The sequence below is a fragment of the Chroicocephalus ridibundus genome, chromosome 3 (assembly GCF_963924245.1).
Source record: "Chroicocephalus ridibundus chromosome 3, bChrRid1.1, whole genome shotgun sequence".
NCBI classification, from domain to species: Eukaryota; Metazoa; Chordata; class Aves; order Charadriiformes; family Laridae; genus Chroicocephalus; species Chroicocephalus ridibundus.
Genome location: NC_086286.1, coordinates 126,885,451 through 126,907,021, shown reverse-complemented (window position 1 = coordinate 126,907,021; position 21,571 = coordinate 126,885,451). Strand labels below are relative to the sequence as shown.

At 41.6% G+C, this 21,571-nt stretch overlaps 1 protein-coding gene across 4 annotated transcripts in view; it reads right to left on the bottom strand.

Annotated features, from left to right (window-relative positions):
- The window catches only part of KIF13B (kinesin family member 13B), a 141,368-nt gene that overhangs the window by 109,648 nt on the left and 10,149 nt on the right, over positions 1-21,571 (bottom strand). For all 4 annotated transcript variants that reach the window (XM_063330700.1, XM_063330699.1, XM_063330702.1 and 1 more), the window contains exon 2: positions 20,791-20,884. In XM_063330700.1, the coding sequence (XP_063186770.1) occupies positions 20,791-20,884 (94 nt within the window). The remainder of the gene's footprint in view (positions 1-20,790; positions 20,885-21,571) is intronic.

Below are 21,571 nucleotides of genomic sequence, written 5' to 3'. Positions count from 1 at the left end.
TCGCCGTTCAAGTGAGCAACGTTGAACCAGCATCGCTTTGGTGCTGACACCAGAGTAGTTCTCAGCAGTAAATCTTTCACTGCGATAAGCAGTCTTAGATGAACAAAAATAAGGTTTCTATCTGCATCAGATCCTCAACCCCTGCTAATTAAAAGCCTGATAAAACACAACAAGCTATTCTGAAGCAGTGATTTATGAGATTGTTGGTTCTGTGTGCGAGACCTTTGTTTAATTACTGGGAATAAGAAGTTATAAGACATAGAGACATTAAAAAAAAATCAAAGTAAAAACAAGTCAATCCAGCCTATCCGACTTTCTAAGCATGTGGAAAAATCAGTTCAGGTTCTCCACAGCGCAACCCACAAGGAACATACACACTGGCAAGCTCCTGGACAGAGCATTAATAAGTGATTCTTAGTAAAGAAGCTTTTAAAAACAAAGAATTTGACCCATGAAAGTGAGCGTTTACAGGAAGGAACCTGCTCTGCCTGGATCTCGCTGCTGTTGAAGCAAAATCACTTTAAAGTTCTCTGTGGCTGCATTGTTTCAACTGTTAAATGGCAAGATAAACCTTCCAGGAGGGTTAAAATAAAACTCCAAGACTTGCAATTACTTCATAGCTTCAGGGAGAAATGTCAGCCAGGAGACAAAACTGTCACGTACTTGCTTCTCTCCACTGATTCCACGAAATGCTCCAAGTTAGAGGTGAAGTAACTCATAGCTGTGTGATACTTCAAAATTACAAAAACATTAATATCATCTAATTAAAGATGATCTAGTTAAAGATGTCCTTGCTCACTGCAGGGGGGTTGGACTACATGACCTCTAAAGGTCCCTTCCAACCCAACACATTCTATGATTCTATCTGTGGTCACACACAGGAGGTAGGTCAGGCCGGAGAAACTGTGCCCTCCAAAAAGGGAGATTCACCCAAGCAGAGTGGAGATGCTGTTCTCTGATGCTTCTTAGGAAGCGATCAAGGTTGGGGTTGGCCTTCTGGAACTTAACCAAGTCTCTTGCATTCAGCAGTTCACAAGTGGAAAAGTGCTACTCAGGCTCAACACAGGACAAATAAAAAGAAGGTGACTTCAGCCTGAAGAAGAGAAGAAGGTCTCCAGGGAGACCTTACAGTGGCCTTCCAGTACCTGAAGGGGGCCTACAAGAAAGCTGGGGAGGGGCTGTTTGCAAGGGCATGTAGCGATAGGACGAGGGGCGATGGTTTTAAACTAGAGCAGGGCAGGTTTAGATTAGACATTAGGAAGAAGTTCTTTACACTGAGGGTGGTGAGACACTGGCCCAGGTTGCCCAGAGAGGGGGTGGAGGCCCCATCCCTGGAGACATTCAAGGCCAGGCTGGATGAGGCTCTGAGCAACCTGACCTAGTTGAAGATGTCCCTCCTCACTGCAGGGGGGTTGGACTAGATGACTTTTAAAGGTCCCTTCCAACACAACACATTCTATGATTCTATGACTTGACTCATAAGAATAGGGAAGGGCACATTCAGTGTCACGAGCGTGGACAGCAGAAGCTTATGCCTGTCACATTTGCGGGTTGCAGCGTGAAACAGCGGCTGCAGACCGCAGGTGTCACCGGGGATATGGAGGGGTACAGCGTGTGTACATATACGTACAATCCCTACAGCAATGGTCCTCGGTCAGCGTGGGGCATGCGGCACATCCCAGGAGCCACAGGAACAGACACAATCAAGATGTCAGAGAACTGCTGTCATGTTGGGTGAGGCAAAGCCTGACGAGGGCATTCTCTCCAATCTTTCCATCCTTCAACAGAGCAGTTGAAGGATCCTCCCCACTTCCATTATGAAAAACTTGGGAGACCGTTGGCTTTCATTAAAATTTCGACGATGTACAAACCTCCCAAACACAGCCTCACACACCAGCTTGGTGTTACAACTACTCTACAGCATTCAACATGACTGTAACCTATAAAATGAAACAGGTTGCCCAGAGAGGTGGTCGATGCCCCACCCCTGGAAACATTCCAGGTCAGGTTGGATGAGGCTCTGAGCAACCTCGTCTGGTTGAAGATGTCCCTGCTCATGGCAGGGGGTTGGCCTTGAAAGGTCCCTTCCCACCCAAACCATTCTGTGATTCTAAATTAGTAATTCACTTAACTCAGCTTCCTTTGCAGCAAGTTGATCTACCAGACAAGAACGTTGTTTCAGCAGGAATGAGAACTGTGCTCCCAAAATACTTCAAAACTCATTCACTATCAACACCTGCAGAGCATCTATTCTACATCATCATACATACACACCGCTGTCTTGGGCCCTGGAAAAATAAATTCTGCCAGTGTGAAATCAGTGATACAAAATATAAGTGGTATCAAAAAAAATTAACACCGTCTGGTGCCCTATCTGTCAATTCCCATGTCTTCGCAAATCCAAATAACTTGGACTTATGCACAGACCCAATGCAAAGAAAGACATATTCCACTCTGATCAAGCCAACCGTTTGCTTTCCCATGTTTGCACATCATGTCACCTGGATGAAAGGGAAAGGAGAAGACTGGGAAGAGAAAAAGAGGCACCTCCTGACCAAGCCTCCGGATGGCAAGTACAGAAAACACTTACAATGGATTCTTCTTTATCCTTTGTGATGACTGCAGGGCCTCTATCTCTGCAGAACATGTAGCAATAGATAATTACCCATTTGGACAAGTTTGCTTTGTGGTGAGAGCATGTCTCGGTCACCATGCTCTTCCTGGTCAAAGACAACACCATGGCAACAGCACAAAGTCACTCCAAAGTGAGTTTTCAAGACCATTTTTGAGTCCCTTCCTGTCTGCCACTCAAATACCTTAAACAGGAGGGTTTGAGGCGGTGAGGAAATCCTCCCTCCTCCAAAATTCAGATGCACTGTCAGTATGATTTTTTTCTTACAACGTTTAGCATTAAGTAATAGAAAAAGCCTACAAAGAAGCCTTATAGGAGAAGCTATAATTTGAATATATCAAGTTGGTTTAGCAATGAAAAAGATTCCCTACAAAGCATCAATGGCAAGAGACTCGCATAAGAATAGGCTATAGCAGCTTGGAATTCAAATAATAAAATAGAGATCTCCTTTTAAGGAAGAGGAAAGATCTTATTCTGTACCACTATCATTACAACTCATTTTACATACAGCCTTTGTTACCGTATTCTAAAAGAATCTGAATTTTAAAATAGGTTTTAAAAGGTCTTCAAATGACATTCTTAAAATCACAATTAAAAATCACTTTAGTAACTGTTCCAGAGTAAGATTTTACTTCCTTTTCGAGTTCATGTAAATAGATTTTCAAGTCTCAATATAAACTCATTATGTTTCATTATAGTCCTGTGCAAATGCACAGATTAACAACTTGCTCAAAAACTTCAATTATAATCCCAATCATAATCATTTGCAAAACAGCAAAGATATTTAAGTTGTGGCCGTTTCATTAATTTTTATAATATTGTATAAACCACTGTACACAGATGGGGAAGACAGCAGGAGAAAACCACAATTATGTTGTAATTAGTTTCTAGTTGGCTTGGAGATGCCAGGACAGACTAAGTTGTCAAGTTAGTTTCTTTTGTGATAAAAATTAACTTCATTTTTCTGCAAGGATGGATTTCTTCAATACTTTTCCCTAAAGAATCAAGCTCTTTCTAAGCATTAACCCTGACAACAAACAAGGATTAATGACTTTTATGCAACTTGGCAACAGTCTTAAAACTTGTTAGTGCCAATGAAGTCTTCAGAATTCTATCCGCCAAAATTCGCAGCAAGCATACAGCACAGGCACGACCAGAACCCATGAGCTTCTAAATGCTAATCTGCTTTCCACCTAACCTGCAGTGTCTAACTGAATATATTCAAATTATAGCTTCTCCTTTCCAACACTGTTCTTTATAGCTTTTTTTTATACTACAAGCTTTTGGAGGTATGGACTTCACCTTTGCAAGCATCCCTACAACACTCAGCAAAAAGATTTAAGCATTTCTATCTCTGGATACTATGAGAGGCAACTGCTATGGAGCAGACTGCCTTTTTTTAGGGTACGCCTTTTAAGGTGCACTCCTTTTTTTAGTGAGTCCAGTAAATACCAGTATACATTAGGAAGTGGAAAATTCTGTACAAATCACCTCTGGATTGGCTGTTCATACAAAAGAAGCTGTTTCAGTCTGTTATGTGGGGTGATGCATTTCTTCCCTATGGACGATCCACAGGTTACAGTGACGGCATCACTCAAAAAGTACTTTATCGTTATCTGCCATTGTCAAGGTGCAAGGATCCAAGTAGTAGTTAACGTTCAAAATGCAAAGAAAAATGTTAAGTATTTCAAAATCCATAGTAACATAGGGTGTGTCTGGCAAGTTTCGCTAAAGGTTGCAATCACTAATGTGCTGAAGATCATCCCAGAATTACCCCAAAAGTCAGGGAAGATCTCCCTCAAATAACAACTGACTGAAAGAAAGTAAGTAAATAAATCATAGAATCTTCATGGTTGGAAAGGACCTTTGAGATCATCGAGTCCAACCATACACACACAAAAAAAACCCCTACAGTCTCTGCCACTAGAGCATGCCCTGAAGTGCCACATCTAGATGTTTCTTAAATACCTCTAGGGATGGTGACTCAGCACCTCCCTGGGCAGGCTGTTCCAGTGCCTGACCACTCTTTCAGTAAAGGAATTCCTCCTGATATCTAACCTAAACCTCCCCTGCCGCAGCTTCAGACCATTCCCTCTGGTCCTGTCATTATTCCCCTGGGAGAAGAGGCCAACCCCCACCTCTCTGCACCCTCCTTTCAGGGAGTTGTAGAGGGCAATGAGGTCTCCCCTCAGCCTCCTCTTCTCCAAGCTCAACATGCCCAGCTCCCTCAGCCTCTCCTCAGATGCCCTGGTCTCCAGACCCCTCACCAGCCTGGTAGCTCTCCTCTGGACACGCTCCAGCACTTCAATGTCCCTCTTGTACAGAGGGACCCAGAACTGAACACAGCACTCGAGGTGAGGCCTCACCAGTGCCGAGTACAGAGGCACCATCACTTCCCTGCTCCTGCTGGCCACGCTGTTCCTGATACAAGCCAGAATGCTGTTGGCCTTCTTGGCCACCTGGGCACACTGCTGGATCATGTGAAGCTGGCCGTCCACCAGCCCCCCCAGGTCCTTTTCTGCCGGGCAGCTTTCCAGCCACTCTGCCCCAAGCCTGTAGCGCTGCTTGGGGTTGTTGTGACCGAAATGCAGGACCCGGCACTTGGCCTTGTTCAACCTCATACAGTTGGCCTTGGCCCATTGATCCAGCCTGTCCAGGTCCCTCTGTAGAGCCTTCCTACCCTCAAGCAGATCAACTCTCCCACCTAGTTTGGTGTCATCTGCAAACTTACTGAGGGTGCACTCAATCCCCTCATCCAGATCATTGATAAAGATACTAAACAAAACCAGCCCCAGAACTGAGCCCTGAGGGACACCACTGGTGACCGGCCGCCAAGAGGATTTCACCCCCTTAATCACAACTCTCTGGGCACGGCCACCCAGCCAGTTTTTAACCCAGCGAAGAGTACGCTTGTCTATGCCATGATTCGCCAGCTTCTCCAGGAGAATGCTGTGGGGGATGGTGTCAAAGGCCTTACCAAAGTCCAGATAGACAACGTCCACTGCCTTCCCCGCATCCAGAAGGTGGGTCACGTGGTCACAGAAAGAGATCAGGTTGGTTAAGCAGGCCCTCCCTTTCCTAAACCCATGCTGGCTGGCCCTGATCCCTTGGCTGCCCTGCACTTGCCGTGAGAGCTCACGCAAGATGATCCTCTCCATGATCTTTAAAATCCTTGATTATTTACGATCTAAAATCCTCGATTATTTAGGACAAAGGATCAGAGGAATTACCCCAGACACATCCTGGCATGGGCAGAATCATGAGTGAGATCACAGCAGGGCAGCATGGCTTTGCAGATGAGATATCCATTTGAAAGGTAAACTTGGATGCCTGTCATAAATGCCCAACCCAGACAGTACCATTGGTGACATCATCATTACAAATGCAAACATTTTACGGAAGCTCAGGAGCAGAATTTAAGATACCTGTACTAACCATTTCCGAGCCAGTGATTTTTATTAGAATAGACTACATGCTATTTTCATTGAGTGCTAGAGAAGATGATTTAGGTTCAGCAGTGGGACAGGTAGCTGAATTCAAGAACTGATACAGCAAAGAAACAGGAAACTTGATTTTTGCCCTTCAGAAATTGAAGGTATGTCCACACTTACTGATGAAGGAGAAAAAAACACAGCTCCACCTACTCCCCCTAAGAAATCTCGACCTCTTCTGAACATCAGGGTTACCTCACGTGATATCCAGAATACTCAGTCTTGCCCAACCTCTACTTAAGAGACAGAAGGTTTCATGAAGCTTCCATGGCCAAGTCTGCAGAATACTGAAATGCTGGATCTTTGCCACGTTGGCGTTGGTCATATGATACATGATTAAAACACCAAAGGATCCATGTCCTACCTCCAATGCCTAGGAAGGCCAAAACCTTTGGCATCCTTCAAAGCTTGTTTACACAGCAGCCAAAGCAGCCAACAGCTAACACACAAGAAACACTCAGCACTGAGGCAAGAGCATTCAGCTTGAGCTGGAATTTCTTTCCGATCCCAGCATGAGGTATCAACTAATTTCTCATTTATAAAAAAAAATAAAAATAAAAAAATCACTCAAGATGAACACTCGATAATTGTGGCTCATTTTTTCAGTTTCTGGATGGATGTTTTGCTAATCTAATTTACCAAAAGGTAAAGACTTGTATCTTGCCAATAACCTCTCAAAAATCAAGTTACAATTAACTGCTGACATCACCACTGCCTTGAAAATGAACCTGTCTCTCACTTTCAAAAATATTAATTACAGATACAATTATACAGTGACAGCTAGTATTTATACCGAGTACTGCCAGCTTACTTACCACATCTCAGTAAGGTAGGTGTTTCCCAAATTCTACCACTCTGAATAAGGTCATTACTCAACAGTATACAAACAACTTATGATTTTATTCATGCACAGAGCTACATGAATTATCCTTGAAGATATCAAAAAAAGCCCAACATCTGGACGTAGTCCAGGGCAACCAGCTGTAGGAGACCCCGCTTGACCAGGAGGGTTGGATCAGATGACCTTCAGAGGTCCCTCCCAGCCTCAACCAGTCTGTGACTCTACACATCCATTACTATGTTTAAGACTGCCACAAGTAAGCCTGCTATCACCATAACAGCAATTCTAAAACATTCTGCGATGCCACTGCTTCCCAAATCTCCAACCTGGGGGCTGGCAGCTGACCTCCCTGCTCAGCAAAACAGCCTATGCAGAGCTTGCAGAGTCTCAGCAACGTCCTCTGGAAGAGGGTTGCTGCCATGACCTTACCTGGGAAAGTATCACCTAAGAAACCTGATCAAGGACTAGAAGCACAGACAAGGAAAATAAAGGTATGAGGAAATGTTTGATTACAAAGTATACAATATTCTTAGTTCAAAAGGTTCACACCGTTTCACAAGAAGCTGTACCAGGATATACATCACATGGTATTTGTGAGCTCTTATCAGTTTCCCCTTGTGTCACCTTCACAAGAAAAACACCTCACTACACAACCACAAGATTGTTTATTGTCAGGAGAGTCAGGCTCATGGAGGACTATCCTATGCCTACTCCCAAACCTATGTCATAGGATCATAGAATGGTATAGGTTGGAAGGGACCTAAAAGACCATCCAGTGCCACCCCCTGCCCTGGGCAGGGACACCTCCCACCAGCCCAGGTTGCTCCAAGCCCCGGCCAACCTGGCCTTGAACCCCTCCAGGGATGGGGCACCCACAGCTTCTCTGGGCAACCTGGGCCAGGGGCTCACCCCCTCACAGCGAAGAATTCCTTCCTCAGATCTCATCTCAATCTGCCCTCTTCCAGTTTGAAGCCATTACCCTTCGTCCTATCACTACATGCCCTTGTAAATAGTCCTTCTCCAGGTTTCTTGTAGGTGCCCTTCAGATACTGGAAAGCTGCTATAAGGTCTCCCCAGAGCCTTCTCTTCTCCGGGCTGAACAACCCCAACTTTCTCTGCCTGTCTTGACAGGAGAGGTGCTCCAGCCCTCGCAGCATCTCCGGGGCCTCCTCTGGGACCTCAAAGTGCTGTGCTAATGACTGAGCATGCAGAAGTGTGCTTACTCTGTATCGCTCGTACTCCTGTATTACAGTGTGAACCCGTTCTACTAAGCTGGTATAATTCCTGTACTGGGTACGCTGTAAAGGACTTGCCATGCTCTTCCTGCAATTCGATTAAACTCTTCGCAGCAGCAAAGAAACATATTTTAGTGGTGACAGGAAGAGATAATTACTATGTGTGCAAACTTTGCAGAGAGCAGTTGCACAGGCTGGAGTGAAGCAAGGCTGTAAGGTCTTAGCGTGAAGTTACTTCATAACTTATTTGCTGTTGCGGGCAGTATAGGAACTAAGTAAGATAACTTGTAGGCGGCAGAGATGCTTCTAAGTCTCAGCTGGCACATATGTGGTTTCAGCGGATGAGCAAAGAAACCAGATGATAGCTTCTCTATTTCTTTCTTCTCAGCCACAAAATTTGCATATGCTTTTTGTTTTTTTTTTTTCTTTTCACACCTCTGAAGTATTTATTTTGCTGCTGAGCACATTGTAATTCTCCCTTCCCATCGTACCAGAGCTGCAAACTCTGCAAAGTCATTATCTCTAGCTGTGTTTTCAGGAGGAAACCAGAACTATATGAGCTATTAGATGAGGCTGGCTGGTGACGAATACCAAAGAGCTCCGAAGAGCATCAAGAAGAGCCTTCACGCCAGGAAAAGAGACTGGACAGAAGAAGAAAACAATTGATAGTGTCATTTTTGATCAGAGTTATTCATATTAGGTAACATTTTTGTAAGCAATTACATTTGTTACCAAGTATAAATAACATTCAGATCATAAACATATGCAAATAATACTTCAGAAAATTCAGAAAGCTAGAAGTGCTCATCACTGAAGGGCTATTCAGCTAAAAGCTGGGTGGATATCCTGTTTCTTAATTTCAATTTATCTGATCAGCGCAGTAGAGCTACAACCGCTGAGGAACAGAACAAACTGCTGGCAGAAGCCTACGAACCCTGAGGAGAAAAAAAGAAAATGGTATTGTGCTTTTCAAAAGGCTAAAAACGAAAGTAAGTGGACTAGTCTAAGAACCTCAGACAATACACATTAAAATGCAGGGTTTCTTTTCGTCAATATAGAGGCCCTGAGTTCTGGTCCCACTGAGCTATGTGACCTAATTAATTATATATCAGCACAGGAAGGTTCCTGCTTAAAGCAAAGAGTCAAAAAGAAAAAAAAAAAAACCACAAAACCCAAACACAAAAAACCCCCAAGACAACAACAAAAAGCAAACCAAAAACCACTGTACCCAAACAATAAAACCCTTCTTGCACTAGATATCATCCAAAAAAATGGAAAAAATGCTAGGTTGATTTTAGAGGCTAGAAATGGAAGAACAGAATCTGAAGCGACTGTCCTACAGTAAAATAAGAAGTGTATGGGAGCGCTGAGGCAAAACCCAAACCCCCTAATGCAACCACTGCTCTTCCCAGAAGTCCATCCTTCCTCTCCCCAGATATCTTGAAAGTCCAGACCTCTTCCTTTACACTCATTTAGCAAAAAAAAAAAAAAAAAAAAGAAAAAAAAAGAAAAAAAATCACTACTTAACCTGATTGTTTCTCTCCTCAACAATTAGGCTCTGCACTGTTGTAAGATGGTATATGCTTATCAAAGCGTCCACGAGCTTTAAAGCAGTAATTAAAATGTTATTTGATTTCACGTACTCCCAGAGCACCGAACGCAACACGCGTCCCGCAGCACCACCACAGTGCACAGGAAGCCACAGCTGATATGATCAGACATCGTCCTGCTTCATACCAAAAGAACGGATGAAGACACAAGTTATTTTAATGTAAATTAAAACCAAGGGAGAATAGTTTGGTACCTCTAAAGCAGGAAGAAGAAGAACTTTAGTGTGCCTTTTAGGAGGAGCCCATACACAGCCGTAGCTCCGTAGCTTCTTTCCAGGAAGGACAGACTTTCCAACCCAGAGGGAAGGGTGCTGCCCACGCGAGAGCGGCCGATGCCGCATTCCTGCGGACCTGGCTCATGGAAAACAAACTCCCAAAACACCTACAAGATGTTGATTGTTGATTTCTCCTCAGAGGAGAAGGAAAAACAGCCCTTTTATCTCTTTCCTGTCTACTGAATTTAACATAGGTAAAAGAATATCAAATATTAAAGCAAATCTTGATGTGCTAGAGCAATTGCAATTGTCCTGAGCTTAAAGACAAAGATACACAGCTACAATTTCCTCTGAGTTCAGTAGTGTTATTCCCAAACTGTAAGATGGTGTCAAAATCAGGCTAACCCTCTAAATAAAGTGTAACAGTGTCATCTTTTGAACTTCTAATTCTAAAATTACCACCACAACAAAAAAAAGGACAAGTCACCTCAAGCTGATGCACACAAATTACCCCAAAAACTTGTTCAAAGTTCCTCAGGACAATGAATATGAGACACTAAGAGGTATGAGGGTTCTCCTTTTCTTCACCTTTCATAATAAGCCTGGAAATGATTGAGGAAACAAACCCTGACAGTTTTTATATTCCATTTTCCAAAACCTAAAGAATCCAGAAGACTATATGTGATATCATCTACCCACGTATTCTAGTTGACCGTAAAAGTACATGCGTTACAACCACTGATAATATCATCAGGCATTTAACCACCCTCTCAGGAGAGCATCAAAGCATGTCCTGCCACAGACACTCAACTCTGAACATTCAGATTGGCTAATTTCAAATTAGCTTGGGGGATACATTCACACGATCTAAAATGATTGCGGCAAAAAGCATTAGAGTTGTTCACTGGCCATTGCTAATCAATCACGTCGGATGGCAAGAAGTATCTCCTCTTGCACCTTTTTCTCATATCTCATAATCATGTTAATCCGAGATCAAGATTTTGGAGTTTAATCTCAAATATCCCCGAAACAAAACTGGTGGGCATAAAAGCAGTTTAAGGCAGCTAAGAAGTTTAACAGACTCATTTTATGTATTTTTTAATTTTTTTTTTTTTAAATTGTGTTCTTAAAATTGATATGAACTTAGTCGACAGGCATGAAATCTCGCTGAAGGTGCTAGCTATGCGCTGACGCTGCAAATACCTTCCAATGCCGAGGCTGTAAAAACTGTCCTGAACTGCACCTATCACCTTCCTCAGAATCCAGCGGCTCCGGCCACTGAAATAATCCTTCAGCCTGCAGGAGTATTATTCAACAGCATTCTGACCGCTAAATCCATTTTATAGCCTTACCTCAATGAAGCATTATTATTTAAGAGTTCAATATTAGGATGGAATAATTTCACCTAAGTGCTCATAGCTGCAATATTTACTCAGAATACTGAAGGCAGATCTGGAGATCAAGCTCACTCCCCCACCCTTATTCCCTTCGCCCCACGGTTGTGGGCACTAGGTCAGTCCCCTCTCTTCATTTGATTTAACAGGGAATGTACTTTAAAGCCTGTAAGTCTTCTCTTAACATATTAGATCTACATAGGAAACAAATATTTCAGACTTAAAGCTCAGCTTTCATTACCTATCCAGTGTTTCATTCCGTTCACGTTGTCAGAATAGCACAGGGTAATTTGTTAGTGTCATTTCCTTATTTTCACACATTTGAACAGAGTTTTGACTCGATTTCTACCATTTCAAAGAATTACTACAATCAAATCAAATGTTACTCTCTTTTACATTATTTTCATAAGAGATAAATCTACATTGCAGCAAAGTCAAGACAGCGATTGGGCTGAACTGGAAAACACCAAGTCAAATCCTAATTCCATTGAAACTGAAGTCCAGAAGACGACTGACGCTGAGCCAAATTCCAACCGACTCTTCTTAAAGCAAATGGATTTGTCTGTTTTAACTTGTGGATTTAACAAGTCAGGGAAACAATTAACACATCACAGTCTCCTCAAAGCTTAAAACAGCTTGATATTCTAAGCTTCAGATATAGACTAGCTTTAAAAACAAGACTGTTGACAGTTATCTCAAGACTGCTATAGAAACTTAAATAAAAGATACTTTCCACCCAAATATTTAACATGTTCATATGCCACAAGGAGGGCTCTTTTTTCTTTTTTTATTTTATTTTAAACTCTGGGAACTGGCCCTTACTGCCGATATCGCTTTGCAATGGGAAGGGACAACAAATGACTTTCTATTTGCAGCAGAAGTCCCCTCCTTAGATAACTTGCCATCAGAAGCTTTCGCCAGCTCCAGAGAAGTTTGCGTGAAGGCCAGGCTGCTTAGCAACTATCACCGCCAACCTCCAAACACTGGCTGCAAAGCGGGTCAACAATGTTAAGGGTACTCCAGAACTTGCTGCTAGATTACCCAGTCTATTAAAAGCCTTCAATTGAGTGAGGAATTAAGGTTGCAGGTACTTTACAAATGTATTAGGCTTTTAGAAGAAAAAGTAGCAGAGGTCAGGAATCCATGAAACACAAGTTGAAGGTTATGCTTTCCATGGCATGTGAACCAAATTAATTCTTCATCTACGATATTTACTCTTTCCCTCAAGTAAGCAGGTTATTACTGACTTGGCAAGATCGGCAACAAGATCAAAAAGGACTCCTTTCCTGCTCAGCTAAGGAACAGAAGGTGGCCAAGGATGATTCCTAGTGGTGGTGTGGACACTTGATTCCCATTTCAAGAGGACATGTCTTACGGTAACAGTTGTTTTCGGTTACAATACGGGCACAGAGTTTATAAATAACAGATAATTCTAATTTGCTACGGCTATGCTAGCCATAAAAGAAGGTAGAAGTAAATAGTTTGACCCAACTGGTAGGAGGGGAACTGTCTATAAAAAAATATTAATAAATTAACAGTGTCATTGTTTTATTTTCTTAAGCAAAACAAAATAGGATACAGATCTTTTCTAAGCACACTGACACACACAAGCACAGTTCAAAGTTTTATTAACTTTTTTGTCTGTGACAAGAACTTGTGGAAGGTTTCTAGCTCACATTTTCACTTTTACTCAACTCAACGCGCGTGAGTTGTAGCACATACACTTCCTCAAAAGCACAACTTGAAGTGCAGCAATCCCTGTCTCTCCGGACAGAGCCCTTACTTCTCAGTTTTGCACGAGATGAGTATTTTATACGGCAAGTGTTCACCTCCTTGTGCGATAGAATCCCTCGCTCAGGGGATTCTCAGGGAAAACTCAGGAGGAGCACAGTGACAGCCTTGTTAGGGCGCTAGCCCTGCTGTCCTCAAAACATCGTCTCCATCCTTTGTCTGTCTCGACTCTCCTCTGATTTAAGATTTTTCCAGGACAAACAAACAGATCACCTTCACGCTTCTAAGAAAATGATATCTAGGTACTGCAGTAACTCATCAGAAGTATTTAGACATATAATGTTTATATCACAAGACATTTTTCAGTAAAACATAGAGGACTGGCAGTCGGATGCAGTCCAGCTCTAATGCACATGTACGGAGTACGCTCCATAATCTAGGTTTAATGTGACTTGCTACAAAATAAACTCTGATAATAGACTGAAAAAGCAACAGCTTTACCATAATTCCATTTAAATTACTTTGTCTGGTTTAGGTGGGGCTTATTTTTTCCCCCTCTTCTAACTTATTCAGTCAGTTCAGTAACTTGATCAATAAAAAGCAACAACACATACTTGAAGGAGCTCATCAGAAACAACCATCACTTTACAGAACAAGGTCGTGCTTGAAGCGAGAGCTGGATACAGAGATGCAACAGAGCTGTACAGGCAAATTCGGCAATACAGGAAAAATCTCTTAGCATTATTTTCGCAAACACGAATTTCCTGTGAGCTTTTTTGTGCCCACAGAACACCCGTATGGATGTCGAGAGGCAGGTTCCCTTTCTTCTGGATGTCAGCTACCAGTCTCGGGAATACAAACACGCTCTCTCCCTCCCACCCAAACTTACGGGAACATTTCTGCATTATGAGACGTTGCATAAATCTGTTCCCCGTGAGGCAAAGCTGAACTAACATCTAACCCAGAAATTTCATTCTCAGTTAGTTTTATACATCAGTATGAACCCTAACCCGCATAGCACGCCATTCCCGCTTCGCGTAAGGAGGTAACACAGCCAACTATGCAGTTAGTGTTGTTTCCACGCGCTCACATCCCGATCTGAATTGTTCCTATCCCGAGCAGTTTAACACAGCAGGAATTCATACAATGCCAGGAAAGACACAGAGAAGCAAAGGCTCATCCAATACAATTAGTTTTCACCCCTTGTCAAAGACGACAATATTTCTTCCTTTAAATCGCTTTGCTGTCAAATAGCGACTGTACCACATCATGCAAATGGTCCACCAAACTCACTGTTCAATCTCAGGCTGTGTCCAACAGCTGATACTTCTAAGTAAAATGCGTGAACAACTGGGGACACATACATAAAACACCGCCTGAGATGAGGCAGTTCTTACCTAACATCAGGCAGGTTCCTGGTGTATTTTCCAAGAAAATGTGTGTATTTTTCCATGACTATATACCAGTAACTGCCTCTCACTGTTTTCTTGGGGCAAAGAGTTCTGCAGATTAATTCCATATATAGCATAACCTTCATATATTTTCCTCTTTTCCTGACTATGCACATTCTTTCCTAAGGTAGAAAAAGTGAAGTGTGCACCCCTCTGTGTTCCTGCTATCCTATGTTATTTTTAAAAGTCAAAGTGTTCCTGTGTACTCCTACCAGTCAGCTTTTCCAGTTCGTATTTATACACACATACAAGAACGCCTGTATAATCACATCAGCATTTCCTCTCTAGGCATCTTGACTGTCTGCATGCTGTTCTGGAAGATAGGAGGAGAATCAATTAGTTGTGCAAAAATTGTAAGATACTACAAGCTAGATAAACAGGATCGTGATATTTTCAACTTTTGCTAAACCTTCCTTTAACAGGGATTTTTGCCTACCTTTCCACATGTATCACATTTTAGTGAATTGTACAAGTGATACGTATGCTTCCTCACATCACAAAAAGGTAATTTAGTTATAACTGGTTAATGCAAGTTTTTCACTGGTTAATGTGCATATTGCCCAACCAACACATTGCCTGTTTACAATTTTTGCAAGAGAAACTGATTTTTGTACAAGTTTTACCACATTTCCCACGTAGTCAGCTACACAAAGATTAGCATTTTTCATTTTACCAAGAGAGCACGAGATCTGTAACGCTCCACACAGCAAGAGCTGGTAAGTTGTGACTTATTTTCAGCTTTTAGCCAGCTTTAAGGCAACTTCTCGAGTCATGCTGAAGAGTCACACGCACATGGCAGACAGATGAAGGCCGGCTTCACCTGTGTTCTGTGCAGACCAAATATTGGATAGTTGCTAAGGCTGCGCCAAGCAGGAGATTATTCTGGCTCTCACTGGTGCTGCTCCACATCAGGCAACACCATCACAAGACTTCTGGCTAACTGGGAGCAGGCAGAGAGAGCTTGTGTGGGCTCGCACAAATGCCGTATTCGAGTTTTTCGTAACTGAGCAAAGAATAGGTGAAAACAGACTCTGATAAGATCATATTAAGTTCTAAATACACTTTCCGAGCTTGGCAAAAGCTCTGGTCTTTACATATTATTTAACATAGTGTCTAGGCATTTTATAAACTTTCATGTTGGAATAGAATAAAAAGCTTGGCTCAATAGATAGGTTTTAATTTTAATGACAGCAGCAGTAGTGTTTTACAATTAGTAAACCCTTCCAAAATTCTATCCTTCTATTTTTTAAGTTGCATGTGTTTGTCACCATTCACCAACATCACACTTAACCCTTCAAAATGAGTGAACTAACATCGCTCGGTCCTTGGGACTCCCTAATAACTGTTTTCCAGTACCATTTTTTCAATAGCTACACCTTTGACAGCATTCTGCCTGTCTTGGTCCCAGTCCTCATTACTTCTTCAAAAGGAGTAAAAGGTTCTTCAGCTTTGTAAGAAAGAAAAAAACCCAACTTTAGTCTGAAGACGTACCATGGAAAGTTTTAACACACTGGGCTGTTTATTTCAACCTGACTGCTGCCTGAAGTCCATCATTCATCTGAAATCAGCAAATTATTACCGACTTACTGCATAATTTTATTTTTTTTTCCACTAAATTCTGTGAGTATTGTTTTTATTCTCTCGACAATCTTTAAATTCATTATGAAAGAACTTCCTCTTTGGGAGTATTATTATCAGTAGCCACGACAAGGTAAACATCATTTACCTACAGCTCTGAAAGATGACCCTGTTTTAATTACAGGGAAAGGAGGCCAGAATTATTTCTCCCCACAACCCTTTTTAGGGCTCTCACTTAGAAAGTGGGAATTGGAATGGTAGAAGAATCTTATAAAAGTATTCCATTGTAAGTAAAGTACACTTGGGCTTCCTCCAGTTCCTCAGCAAAGCAGAAATCATCAAGCTCAGATGTTTCAAGGCTACAAAAATCCTCAAGTCTAAGATACCAGTACACCCTTTCTCAGTTTCCAGAACTCCTTAGAAAACAATCAAGTTGAGTTTAAGTTTCACAACTTTCATGAGCAAAAATGTTGTCTGTGGGGATATACAAAAGTAAACTGGTGCAAATCCAGGAATAAATACCTTAAAAGTAATAGACTTAAAAAATATTTATAAAGATACTCAATTATTGAAATGCCTACTACAAAGCGCTAATTATAAAGATATTACAATAGCTGAAAAGGAAAAACCCGGCCTGGCTTAACACACTTGTCAGCTTCAGTTAGCTACACTCACTCATGCCTTCAAATAGTTTTTACTCTGTGCCAGGCTTCGGAATCTCACTGTTCTGCAAGACAAGAGGGAAAGCATCTATAAACCACAAATTGCGACAAAGTACCCAGAAGTCAGCACTCCTTTCATTTTTAAGCATATTCTCCAAATACAAAGCTCAAAGGTGTTTAGTTGGGCAGATTTCATAAATGCTTGGTTTTACAAATATTACGGCTCATTCATAGGCCAGTGCCAGAGTAATACACAACTGATTTCTGAGCTTGCATCAGTTACACATCAGTTACAGTTACGCCTGCAGTATATAACAGAACCCCTCTGTCTGAGCCATCAAAAATAATAATTTTAGGTCTTTTTAATAGGTTTTGTTTGTGAAACGTAAAATGACAGCACAAGCAAATTGACAGTTAAAAAAAAAAAAAAGGCTATAAAGGAACCTAGAGTAATTAGAGTCTATTTGGAGGTTTTCCAAAAAATTAATTCCTATAAACATTCCAATTGTTGCCTAGGACTTATCTATTCACTTCAATCAAAATGAGTTCACGCCCTCTTTCAAGCCCTAACCACCAAGTACTACGGTTATGAGCAATCCTTGCGGCACACAGTAAATCCTGTGTTGATAAAGAAAACTTCAGCCTTGACCTTTGCAACAGAGAGAACAGACCACTACGTAAGGCAAACAAAAAAGACGACAAGTCATGCTAATGACACCATTCATTTGCGGCGAATCCCTGGAGGTTCACACATCCCTGAAAGCGGAGATTTTGATTTAAAGAGGTCATTTGGAGAAATGTGTGACAAAACTCAAGGCTCTGCAGCAAATAATTTTGTGAAAGCAACTAAAGAAAAGGTTGAGCGTTTTCACACAGCATAGTTTTCATTTTCATATGAGAAACCACCGTTCAACCAAACCCGGCCCCCAATAGGCCAAGGTTAGTAACAAAGCCCACCCAGTCTGGAGGTCGTCCGATAGATTTTAAAATTGATCTTTTGTACACGATCAGATTACCGAAACCTGCCCAGCACTATCAAGGATTGCTCAATAAAATAACTGCTGCATTTCTCCGTCTTAGGAAAGGTCATTTCTTGCTCAAGGAATAACTAACAGGAGGATGCTAGCTTTTTGAAGACATATGAAAAGATACCTCATTTTTTGAGAGCGTTTTACATGCATTTATTGATGCTCAAGTCTCAAGAGAAATGTGTAAATAATATATTCAGTTTGCAGATGCAGAAGAAAGTGAGGTCAATCAGTTATCACCTGGATTTTCAAAACATTCCTTAATTTTCAATGCAAAATTTGAAGCAGCAAGAGACGCTCTTTTTCTGAAGACCTGACAATGTTTCAGTAGCAATTACATCAACGCAATTCACTACCTCCAAAAGTCAGGTCCCACACATCTCAAGTTGGGTATCTGTCAAAATATGAAATACATAAAAACACAGTGGACATTTCTGACTTTTTCTTTACACGCTCGTTCCCAGGATCCATGGGAGGAGAGGTGGGTATCGCTTAGGAAGTAACTCCAAAGCCTGCTTCTCCTCTTTAACCCAGAGACAACTGAAAACAGTATGTCAAGTATTTCCCATTTTAATTGATCTGCCTGGCAAACATTTTTTGCAGATGGACAGACACGTTATGTGTATCTCCGACCTGCAAGGACCACCGTGGGGAAACAGGACAAATATGCTTATGCATATGACACAGGCTGATTCACCCATCAAACTATTCATTTAAATCCACCCGTCTCCCAGACTTGGTTTCTACCAGAGAGAATGGAAGTGGGAAAACATGCATAATTCCAAAAGTCATCGGTTGTTTTTCCAAATGTCACTCCCTGCCACAGCATGGCTGAGTCATGACAAGTGGGGACGTGACAGCACAGATTTCTGTCTCTAAAAGTCTTTTCTGAGTTCCTAAATTGACCCTGGCATCTTAAAGAGAAATGCAGCAAAGCTCTTAAGATTTTCAAACTTATCCTGCTTTGTAAGCATCCAAAGAGTGTATTTACAATATTATTTTCTGTTCTCTATTTCAGTAAAAGCACTCTAGGTTTGCCAGAATTCCTTCAGCTCACTTTAGACACTAGACAAGTCTGAAATCAAAATGGATTATTTTATAGCACAAGGCAAAGTTGTTGACAGTGGATTTGGAAACAGAAGCAGAACCTGAGCATAAATTAACCCCCAAACTTAGAAAAACCGTAACTAAAGCCAACCTTTCCCTTGCGTTGGTATTTAAGATTCCTCTGATGGAGCTGCAGAAGCCAAGACAATTTAGCAGCGGCCTCTCTCAAGGGTATTACATTCTAGATATGACCCTGTTCCAAATCCTCACTGCTCCAACTATGTTTTTGAGTTATGCTGTCTCACTGATTGCAGGCAAATCTTTAGTGCAATTAATGTGCCTCCACTCTTCCCTCTTCTATTAAATCCCCCCATATAAATTTACTATGCTTCCTGCTCAGATTAGCAATGGGTATTTGTGAAAATGCAAATGAAGTATTCTTTGGTCTGGCACGCTGGTTTCTCACACTAGGCTCACCATCTTGTCTGGGACGTCAACTCAACTGCCAACTGATCCCTCCCTGGCCAGGGGGCATGATTTACATTATATATTCTCTCATGGCTGCAATATGAACGATTTTTTAAACATGTATCAGTGAGTGTAAACTCTGCAGCACTTGATTGGTTGCCACGTCTTAGAGAAACTATGAATAACATTCTTAATACAGTTCTGGCTAACTAGGCTTCCGAGAATCTCAATTTCCTGCCATTTTTAGCAGCTTTAAAGGCTCAAATCAACATAGGTATTTGGCAGCTAAACAATACACGAGTTTCTGGAGGAGGCAGATATTGACACAAACAAAACCACCCCACCACACACAGCCTGTTTGATTTTAAGTACCTTCTTAAAGCTCCAGTCCCACTGTCTATAAAAGTCTTTCAGCTGACGGCAACAGAAAGTGCATATTAACCCTAATGATTTCTTTGCTTTTCCATTTACTACCACTTGGGTTTGAGAAGTTTAAATTACCAGAGATTGGGTAAAGAATATGTATACCGACCTCTGACATACACTGCAGCTTTACATCAAAAAGCTATGACATGTTGGATTTAAACAAAGCTTTTCTAGGTGTTTAACTGTTTGTTTTTTTCCTCATTTCTGGCACTCTTAAGAACACTTCCTCCCCGCCCCCCGCAAGAAAACAGGTCATGATTGACTGTAGATGTCCAGTAACAGCTTTTGCCTTTTCCTCCACCTTGTTATTTTGCTTCATGCATATCTTTTTTCATCTCCCTTCCCTTGCAAACAAGCAATAAATTAACTAGTCACAAACTTAACCCTATCAATTATTTTATATCAATTAAATAATATCAATTACGTAGTATCAATTATTTTCAGCTTCAGAATTTAACACATTGATACCAGTTCCGACATAAATTGGTCCCTACCCTTTGCCACCTTTCCAAGTATTTTTGATGCACATAATGACCCATCGTCAAGACACCCCTGGAGCGACACCTCTCCGGCATGTTCCCATTCCCCTTCTTACACAATGAATACAAGCCCATTGGGAGAAAATAATTGTGAAAATTAATTTCATTCCAAAATGACAAACTGCGCCCCGCTGAAATTATTTTGCAAATTTAAATTTCTCCTGTTCTGTAACAGCATATGAGAAGAAATGAAACGTTCACAGACCCATTAATTGCTAACACATTGTTTAGAGCAGGAAGCAAATGCAGTAAGCACTAGGTTTTCAAAGCACCTTCCCAGCATGGTAAAATCAGCCTTATATTATAACTGATGACAATTATGTTGCAGAAAAAATATATATTATTTTTTTAAATGAAAGCCCTCTATCAAGGCCTACATTTCCTACTTGTTAGCCTCATATTTAATATACGAAACCTGACCTTCCTAATCCAAAAATCTTACCTGGCATCTCCTTTTGAAAGGTTGGTGTTTACAGGATGAAGAATAACCTTGTTTGCATCCACATCCACCACACATTTTGTATGCAGATCAAGCTCTATAAAGAAATGAGAAAGTGTCAAGTGCTGCTCCTAAAGCATTAGGATTATATACACCATTACTTCCTCCAGACACCAAATTTATTCATGCAGCCTGACAGCCACCCATCAGCTAGAGAATGGGAACAGGACCATTGCCAAATTCCACTTCTAGAGATATTCTGACGGGATGGATCCTGTCCAGCTTTAAAGCATGCGCTCTTTTCAAAGCGAGAAAGAGCACTTAGGTTTTACTGAAGGACAATCAGCATATACAAGGCAGTATGAAATTTCTTCTGGGGAAAAGACCCATTAGGCATGGCACCACGTTGACAGCTCTTCTTAGTGCGCTCTCAATGCCTCACACGCTCGGAGGGAAAGCTGCCCCTACCATCTGCAGCACATTTTCCCCGGCCAGTGTTGTGACACCGCAGCATGCCATGCCAGCTGTCAGTCCTGGGGCACCTGCTCGGAGAAATTCAAGTCCCATCAAAAATAATTTAGGTGCGAGCGTGTAGAAAAAGGGCTTATCCTTCCCCACAGGCTCCCATTCAGCTGGAAAACCCAACACTTCCAAATGACGCTAAGCAATGGGATATATACTATGAGTAATAAGAACATTTGGAATGTTATGAGAATTCTGAGCCACGGAGGCAGGGCAAACAAAATAAAAGCTTCAGATAACACTGACAACCATCCAAGGTATC